The 9,352-nt window shown below is 47.2% G+C and overlaps 1 protein-coding gene across 1 annotated transcript; it reads left to right on the plus strand.

The window, feature by feature from the left end:
- The first annotated feature begins 224 nt into the window (after positions 1-224).
- HAPSTR2 (HUWE1 associated protein modifying stress responses 2) lies at positions 225-1,411 on the plus strand. The gene has a single exon (XM_049767521.1). It carries the CDS (start codon positions 293-295, stop codon positions 1,106-1,108), a length of 816 nt encoding a protein of 271 aa, XP_049623478.1. The 5' UTR covers positions 225-292; the 3' UTR covers positions 1,109-1,411.
- Positions 1,412-9,352: the final 7,941 nt, after the last annotated feature.

Raw genomic sequence — 9,352 nt, forward strand, 5'->3', positions numbered from 1 at the left:
AGCGGCCGAGCCAGCGTGCAAAGGGGGCGCAGCGCTAGGCCAGCGCCGCCGCGTGGAGGGCAGCGCGTGGGCCGCCGCCTTCGGCCGAGGCGGGGCCGGGGGCGGCGCTGGCGGCCGCGGGGCCGGGGCTGGCCGGGGGCTGGGGCCGCTCCGGCCCGGAAGGAGCAGCGAGGCGGCGCCGCAGGCTGCAGGCGGGGCGCACGCTGCCCCCCCTCGGCCCCCCGCTGCCCTCCGGGGCCCCGCGACCAGGTGAGCATCGAGCCGCGAGCCAGTGGGGAGGCGAGCGAGCAGGATGGAGGAAGCACCGCAGGAGGCCGCGGCCGAGGTAGCCGAGCCCTGGCTGAGCAAGTGGGAACGCCAGTGCCTGGCCGAGGCCGAGCAGCGGGAGCAGCTGGCTCCGGAGCTGCAGGAGGCGGGAGCCGCGGCCGCCTCGGGGCTGCAAGGCGAGCGGCAGAAGCTGTGGCATCTCTTCCAGCTGTCAGCCAGCGCGGTGGCCCAGCTCTACCAGAACGTAGGGGGCGCCCAGCCAGCACTGTCCATGTGGGACCTTTTCCAGCACGCGGCCGTGGCCGTGACCAGCCTGTACAAGGAGAGCGGCGAAGCCCACCAGCGAAGTTTTGACCTGGGCGTCCAGCTGGGCTGCCAACGGCGCAGCAAAGATTTGCTGGAGTGGGCCAGGAAGGGCCGCAGTACCATCTACCGCGAAGAGCTCATCAGTTTCCTCTGTGGCAAGGGCCCCCCCACGCCGTGCACCCCCAGGCTGCCACAGAAGCCTGCTGCCAGCGGGGCTCAGCAGGCCCAGGAGACCAGCTCCTCGGGCGACGTGGATCTCCGGCCTTTCCACGAGGCCAACGCCCAGCAAGGCTTGAGCGGGATCCGGGGGAGCATTGGTGGCGTGTACCCCGGGGCTCCCGGCTCGCCGGTCCAGGCCAACGGGGTGACTGACCTCAGAAATGACCTCCCCCGGGAGGATGGTCTGGGTGCCGGCGATGCTGCAGGAGAGGTGGCCCTAGGCCTGGACCGTGCAGGGAGCCGCAAACGCACTTCGGCCCAGTTTGGAGGTGACATCTTCGACGCCCCGATCTTCAAGCGCAACCGACTGCTTTAAAGGCCTTGTAAGGGCCCCCTCCTCCTGGTTGCAAGCTCGGGAACCTCACCTTGCACTTGCTTGGCGAGATGCCCCTGGAGCCCAGCTTTCCTTCAGTTCAATAGTTTGGTATCCAGTTGGCCCTAAGAGGTCTCTGTGACTGTCTCTCCCAGCTCCCCGCTATGTTACCCCCATCACAGCGCCCCTCATTTCAAACTACTCATACTGCTGAGCAGGGAGGCAGCCTGGTCCACCTTGTGCACAATTCTATTATTTCTCGGTACCAGTTGCTGGAGCTCAATAAATGTTTGTGAAATGAATAAATGTGACCCGCCTTAAACATGCGCGAAGGGACTGGCCTAACAGCAACTGGCGGGGTGATTGTGAACCTTGTCTTTGTGCTAGGTTCCACTAGCCAGTGCATGGCGCATGGGCAGCAAAGATGTCTAGAAGGCTGGACAACCATGTGAGATCGGAGGTTTCTTCCCATAACTGCTTCCCCCGATGGTGCACCTCACTTTTTACCAAGTGTGCAAGTCATAACATACTTTTTTCTAAATGGGTTCTGATTTGGGGGGACTGATGGTGGGAAGGGGCATTGTGAGATTTGCTTTCTACTAGTTCTCTTTTCAGGAAAGGAAGGAATAGTTGAGAGCCCAAGCAATGGGGGATGTGCCCTCTGCTACTGCGAGCCTGTTTGGAAGTGGGAGTAGCCAGGTCAAGCAGGTTTTATTTAAGGCTATATGGAATGGTTTAACTAAAAAGCTTTGGGTTGGAGCATATAGTACCAGAGATCAGCAGGTCACCTTGCATGCTGTCTACCATGGATCTCTCCCGAGCACTAGCCCAAGCCCCCAAATTCACTGTTTGGTGTGTAGGCAGTCATCTAAATGTTTGTTTACCGAAGTGTTTTACCTGTCATTTGGAACACTATCTCCTTAGGGCCACAGAGAGGTGAATTCATGGCTATCATCTTCAAGTTTCTGGTATGGTGCTTCCATTTTGCTCTCCCTCCCTGAAAAATCAGGAAATGGTGCGAATAGATTAGATTTTAGATAAAGCAACAATCCGTAGTCAAGAAGAATTTCTGGCCTGCGAATCACTGTTGCATGGTTAAAACTTGCATGATCGCTTCCCAGATCTTACCTTCATGCAAATTGCATTTAGCTCCTGAGGCTAAGTCACTGGCCTTTTGAGTGCTTTGTCATATGCTATCATAAAAGATTTTCCTCCCTCGACCTACAGGGTGTCTAGGGAGAGGGGCTGGGAAGTGAAGAAAGTGGAAGCAAAGTAATAACTTCTGCTTTTACTCAGGTAGGCTAAAGTGACTCAAGTAAAAGTGATGGAAGGGTGGTGGTAAGATTATGGAACTGGTGGGGAGAGGTGTTAAAATTCCCCAATCTGGGCTGAGAGTGAGAGCTGAAAGGCCTAGTCACACATTCTACATGTGGGGGAACCCAGCATCTGCAAGGCACCTTAAACATGAGGCAGGGTGGAACTTTTGAGCACCACTGAGGAAGGCCCCAGTGTTAAAAACTCAAAAAACAAAACCATCCCCAAGTCCCCAAGTTTCATCTTACTGTGCTTAGACCAGCACATATTGAGATGGATGAGTAATACAGTAATACCATTCCTCGGGATGAGTAATACAGTAATACCATTCCTCGAGATTCATAGAAGACCAAGGTTTTTGTCATTAATTTTGGAGTATATTGGTTATTGCATTCAAAACACAAAGCAAATTCCTGATCAAAGAAACACTTGCAGGGCCAGAGCAATGGCACAACGGTATGGTGTTTGCCTTGCATGTGGCTGATCCAGGACAGACCTCGGTTCAATCACTGTGGTCCCATATGGTCCCTGAAGCCAGGAGCAATTTCTGAGCACATAGCTAGGAGTAACCCCTGAGCGTCATTGGGTGTGGCCCAAACCCCCCCCCAAAAAAGAAAAAAACACAAACCAAACCAAACCAAACAAAAAACATTTGCAATTAAAGAGCTCTGTAAGTACTTACTAAAGCTCTGTGCTAAAAGGCCAGAGTGATAGTACAGATGGTAGAGCACCTGCCTTGCAACCTGCTGATCATGGTTCAATCCTTGGCATCCCATGTGGGTCCCTGACCACCACTGCCAGGAATAGTTCCTGAATGTACCATTTGGAGTAATTCCTATATATCGCTGGGCACAGACTAATATTTATAAAAAGCACTGCTATGTCTCAAAAGGATAGAGAAAAAAAGAAAAAATAAAAGAAAACTTGGGCCAAAGTGATATGATATTGGGTAGGGCACCTTGCATGTGGCTGGCTTGGGTTCGATCCCTGGGACCCCATATTGCCCCTCGCAGTCATGACAGATCCCTGCATGCAAATAGATCCTGGAGTTAACCCTGAGTAGCACTTGGCATGGTTCAATAAACACCCACACAAACCTTATCCTCAAAGAACACGTTCTACTTGAAAGAAAATAATCTAGAAAACATTTTCAACTGGACAAAAAGTGCCCACAGGCCATATAAAAAAATTCAGAGAAATGAAATCCTCTTTGCCAAAAGGGCTCCAGCTTATGAACCAGATGGCCTTGGACCCTGGCCAAGAGAATGGTAGGTAGAGAGGGCTCAGAAGAGGGATGCCAATGAGAGAAGGGTATCTCACAGTTTGGGGGACCAGGAAGAGAGCTCATGTTTTAGGGCATGTGCCTAGCATGTGCAAGGCCTTGAGTTCCATGCCCAGCACTGTTGGCCTTGTTCCTGGTAACCTCTGCACACCAGATCATCGACCCGTGCCTCGCTCAGGCCAAGCAGAGTAGGGGGCAGCCTCTACCAAAGCAAAATAAAACAATAGCAAGAAATGAACACAACTGGAGGTGACGGGAAGTAGAACATTGGATGTCAGGAGTCACGGGAGTTGGGTAGGAAAGGCAGGGAGCAAGGCCTAGAGGGGTTCATGCCTGGCCCACAGACTGGAAAAAGAAAGAGCCAACAACCTGTCACTAATCTGCTTTATGGAGACTGATGTGGCAGGAAACCCAGAGGCTTTTCAGCAAGGATGGAGTGCAGAGCTTTGTGCTCAGGGTAGACCTGGTTCAAGGCTCTGAACTAGGGGATCACCAAAGGCTTAGCCCAAGGAGTGTGGCTGTTGACCTCAGGTAGACTTACCCTGCACAGCCTCTATTCCCTGCCTGCAGGGGGCTGGGAATATCTCCTGAAATTCTGTGGCCAGGGTGCTTGAGGGACAGATACATTTACTTCTCTGGCGGTCCATCCTGTCATCCCAGATGTACTGTGGGACCCAGTGATGATGTCAGAAATCTGCCAATGTCCTCAGCAGATACAAACACCTCAGCCTTGTTTTAGACTTCCCCAACCCTCCAGGTAACATAGGAGGAAACACCATTGGAGGGTAAGGGCACCTCTGGGAGGCTGAAAAAGCCAGATTCCAGCTGGGCTAGCTTGTGGAGGACCACTTTCGAAGGCACCCCAGCAAACCCTGCCTTTGCTACTGCTTTGTCCCCATTGCTGAAAGATGGAGGTCTTTCTGGCTTTAGGACTAACTGAACAAGGGCAGGTTTTGTAACAGACAGCAAGACCTTTCTCTGTAAATTGTTTCCTCTACAGTGGTCCTGGCTTAGCTCAGAGCTGGCCTGATGGGGCCAAGCAGTCAAAATTTGTTACTGCAGGCAGCAGAGGGCTTGAGTCCAGAGGGGCTGAGTCCAGAGGGGCTTGGATCAGACAGAACCAGGTAGAGTTGGGCCCTTCCTCCTCCTCTCCACGAAAGGCACCTGAAGCCTAGCACTAATTTCTGGGCGATTTCCCCAAAGTTCCCTTTAGCCTCCAGCATAACGATTAGATTCAGCTTTTTGCAAAGAGCCTTGCAGAGTTGCTTAGGAACTGAAGGCCTCAGAACACCTTCCAGGTGAATCAAATCTCAATGGCAAGGTCTGGGTTGTGCGTAGGCAGTGGTGATTGTAATGCAGAGTGAAACCTGAAGCCTCACTGGGAGGGCTGGGGTTCATTCAAGGGGGGTGCATTTCAAATTGATCACTGATGGACCACTACCCCAGGCTGGCTTAAAATTGAAAATCCTCATACGTAGCTATTTTAGAATGATTGAAGTCACAGCAGTATAAGACGTTAGATAGGCCTCAGGGATGCAGCCTGAGAACTCAATATCTGTATACACAATTCAGTGCTCTCCACCCAAATCTCACCATTGATCCCCCCTTTTTTTACCCAGTTTACCCATGTCTTCTTCTTTTGTTTGTGCTGTTAACATAGACATTTTGTTCTTACTGTTTAAGTAGTATTTCCCCCCACTATCACCTATGAGTGTAGTCACGCAGTATTTGCAGATCTCTGACTTAGTTTTTTTGGGTGGGGGCTATTCTTGAAAAGGTGCTCCAGAAGTGCTGGAGGAAGGACCAAAGGAAGGAGTGGCACCAAATCAGGTGAGCTGCAGACAAGGCCAGCTCCTAACCGCCATACCATGGTCTCTCAGCCCCTTTGACATAGACAAATGCCAAATGCCAGCTATTACACTTATTAACCTGAAGAATAAAAAAGCGCATGCACAGACATGTATGCACATTTTTATGTCCATGGTGCAGCATTACATCCAATTGCCCAAATATGTAAACAATCCAAACACACTCTGAGGGCTAGAGCAATAGTACAGAAAGTCGAGTATTTGCTTGTAAGCAGTCAACACAGGCTTGAACTCTGGCACCCCATATGTTCGCCTGAGCACCACCAGGTGTGATCCTTGAGTGCAGAGCCAGGAGTAGTGCCTAAACACCACAGGGTGTAGTCCCAAAACAAACAAAATAAAAACCCCAACAAAACACCCAATGCCTGCTGACAGATTAATGTTTAAAAGAATATAACTCTGGTATAAAAGGAAATAGAAACTTCCCATCTGTGACACCATGAATGAATCTAGAGGGATTATGCTGTATCTTTTGATTTATTTAATTTTCATTTTGGTTATGGGGGCCACACTCAACAGTACTTAGGTCTTACCCTTGGCTCAGGGATTGGGGGATCATATATGGCAAGGAAATGGTACGGGTTTGAACACATGCCAGTCAAGCTCTTTCACTCCTGCCCTGTCTTTACAGCCCTGGTGAAGTCAGTGAGAGTTAAGTATCATATTGAAGGAGGGTGTTCTTTTTATAACTCAAACCTAACTACAATCATGTTTTTAATTCCGGTGTTTAAATAAAGATATTATTTTAAAAATCAATTCTGGACAAAAACTGGATGGTGAAAGGAGATAAAGTGATATGCATGATACCTCTTCAGTAGTAATATTGCAAACACAGTATCTAAAATGTAGAAAAGGGAAGAAGAGAGAGAGAAAAAAATGTTTGCCTTGGTGGCAGGCAGGGGAGAAGGCAGGGAGTGGATGGGAGGGTTACTGGAAACATTGGTGGTGGAAAATGTGCACTGGTGAAGGGTATTGGTGAAGGGTCTGACTGATACTTAATCATGAACAACTTTGTTACTGTGAATAAAAATACCAACTTGTATTACAAAAATGAGTTAAGTACCATAGATATATCATTTTGCACATTTCATCTATTGTCTTTATTAATGCACAGAGGAGAAGGCAGCGGGTCCAAAACTTGTTATTCGGTGAAATTTCTCAATTTTTGTCCCTGCTCATTGGGATTAAAATTGACATAACATTATTTCCAGATAGGCAACATGATGTGTTTGGTATTTCCAGGATCAGAATGATGGTTGGAAGAACTGAGCAAAGGCTGTGCACGTGGGAGGCCTAGGTTCAGTTCCCAGCACCATATAACCCTCTGAGCACTGCTAAGAGAGATTCCTGAGCACTTCCAAATGTGGCTTCTCCCAAAGCTAAAATCTTTCTATGTGCTGTGAAATGATCACAGTAAGTTTAGTTCATTTCGATCACTATTTACAATGATAAACTTCCATTTTCTTGTGATGAGACCTTTTTAAGAGGACCCAGTGGGTTTCTTGGGGCCACCCTTACTGAATGGTGCTTGTTGTCACTCCAGCTATACCCAGTGGTATTGAGGACCCAACTCAGGACATTGCAGTGCTGGGTATGTTTTGCCCTCCATATCCCTGTGATGAGAATTATATTTATTTTATTTTATGTTTATAGTTGCTTTATTAGACATGAGCATGCATAAGTGTACACATATTTTATACATACAGATATACACAAATTCAGACAAGTTGTAAGAATATTAGAGCATGAACATGAGATCATCTGGGATCCAATCTAGGTATTGCCATCAATAAGTCATCTGCTCTACAAATTGAACCACATCCCTAGCCTCTTCCTCCTCGTCTTTTCTTTTCTCATCTTCTTTTTCTTCTTCTTCCTTTTTCTCCTCCTCCTTTCTTCTTTTTCTTCCTCTTCTTCATCTTCCTCTTCTTTTTCTTTTTCTCTTCTTCCTCCTCTTCCTCTTATTCTTTCTCCAATTCCTCTTATTATTATTATACTCCTCCTAGTTATACTCCTTTGTTACTCCAATTACGTCTTTCTATTCTTCCTATTCCTCTTCTTTCTCTTTTTTTCTTATTCTTCTTCCTCCTCCTCCTCTTCTTTATATTTTTCCTCTTCTTCTTCCTCCTCCTCTTTTTCTTCTTCCTCTTCATTCCCTTTTCATTTTTACTCTTCTTACTCTCCATCTTCCTTTATTCCCCTTCTTCCCCTTCTTTCTCTTCCTCTTCTCACTTTTCCTCTAACTCCTCTTATTATTTATTATTCTTTTCCTGGGTCACTGGGACTCCAATGATTCCTATGTTATTTCTGTTGAGCTAATCAAAGACTTCTATTTTCATTTGTTCACATTCTTCGAGTAGCTTATCCATTGTCTTATCATTTGCTTTAAGGTTCTTTTCCAGTCTCTTCTGCTGTATAGAGTTGTTTTGCATCTCATTCTCCAGCTCAATGCTCTTACTTCGTTGGAGAGACTTTCTATTGAAGTTTTCAATTCATCTACTGAGTTTTTTAGATGTTATTTCAGTATGAATTTTTCTGATTTCTATTTTTATATCCTCTTGATTCTTATTTGTATTCCATTTAACTTGGTCTATGCTTTCTTTGAGCTACATGAACATCCTCCATATTTCTTCTCTAAACACCTTATCTGAGAGGCTACCTAGCTGGTTGGTATTTTCAGGTCATCAGAGCAGCCATCTTTATTCTCTGTACATGGGTTTTTCCTGCATTGTTTCCCCATTGTCACACTTGTAGTGTGGTTTTTACTGTGGTTTTTATGTGCTGTGGTGGGGTTCATAAGTTAGAAGATGTGCATGGCTGCACACTCCTCTGGCTACACCTGTATTGGGTGGGGACAGCTTACTGGGTTTGGGCCCTGAAGAGATTATATTCACTGGCATCTTCTTGGCTGCCTCATGCAGAAAAGCAGGCAGGGAGCAAGGGCGGTAGTCCTTTATAATGGCTCTCTTGTGCCCAAACACACGGTAGGAATCAGCACCCACTTTTATTGTGTGGGGACAGCCTACTGGGTTTGGACCCTAAAGAGATTATGTTGGCTGGCATCTTTTTGGCTGCTTCACACAGAAAAGCCTGTGATGAGAATTTTAAAGATTTAGTCTCAGCAACACTTAAATATGCAATATGCCAATAACTATAATCATTGGAATGTTTTACATACTTATGTATTTATCATAAATATCTATTACAGTATTTAGTTATTTTAGAACTTTGGGTTTGAATCTTTTGACTCCTCTCTGTTCATTTTGCTTCTCCCAGCTCCACTATATCCCTCCCTCCAAAGAATGTCCTTTTGTTGAGCTTCTGTGAGCTATGGGAGTTTCTGTGTTCTTCTGTGAGCTTGTTTTTGTTCTTATTTTTCACATCTGAGAAAACATGGCATTAGGGTTTCTCCATCTGACTTACTTTACTGCACATTGTACCTTTGATGTTGACCCATGTCATCAAATGGCATGGTTTTATTCTTTTCTGTGGTTGAATATTAGCCAATAGCATGGCTACATCACACGGACCTGATTCATTCCTCATTGCCTCTTTTCTTTGGGGCGACACCCTATAGGGACAGTACTCCTGGTTCTGTGTTTAGGGAACCAAATGGGATGCAGCAGGATTCAACCCAGGTTGACTGCTTACAAGGCAATCACCCTTCCTGCTGTACTATCACTCCAGCCCCTTTGCCTTTTCTGAGTGCCAGACTTTTCCCCTACAGCTGTGTCTTGTACCTGATGCCCCCTCTCCTTCCTCACCCAAAGGACTTCCAAATGG

This window comes from Suncus etruscus, chromosome X (assembly GCF_024139225.1).
Source record: "Suncus etruscus isolate mSunEtr1 chromosome X, mSunEtr1.pri.cur, whole genome shotgun sequence".
NCBI lineage: Eukaryota > Metazoa > Chordata > Mammalia > Eulipotyphla > Soricidae > Suncus > Suncus etruscus.

Bases quoted from the DNA above. Each gene is read 5' to 3' on its own strand.
- HAPSTR2 (XM_049767521.1), top strand. From the start codon at position 293: ATGGAGGAAGCACCGCAGGAGGCCGCGGCCGAGGTAGCCGAGCCCTGG.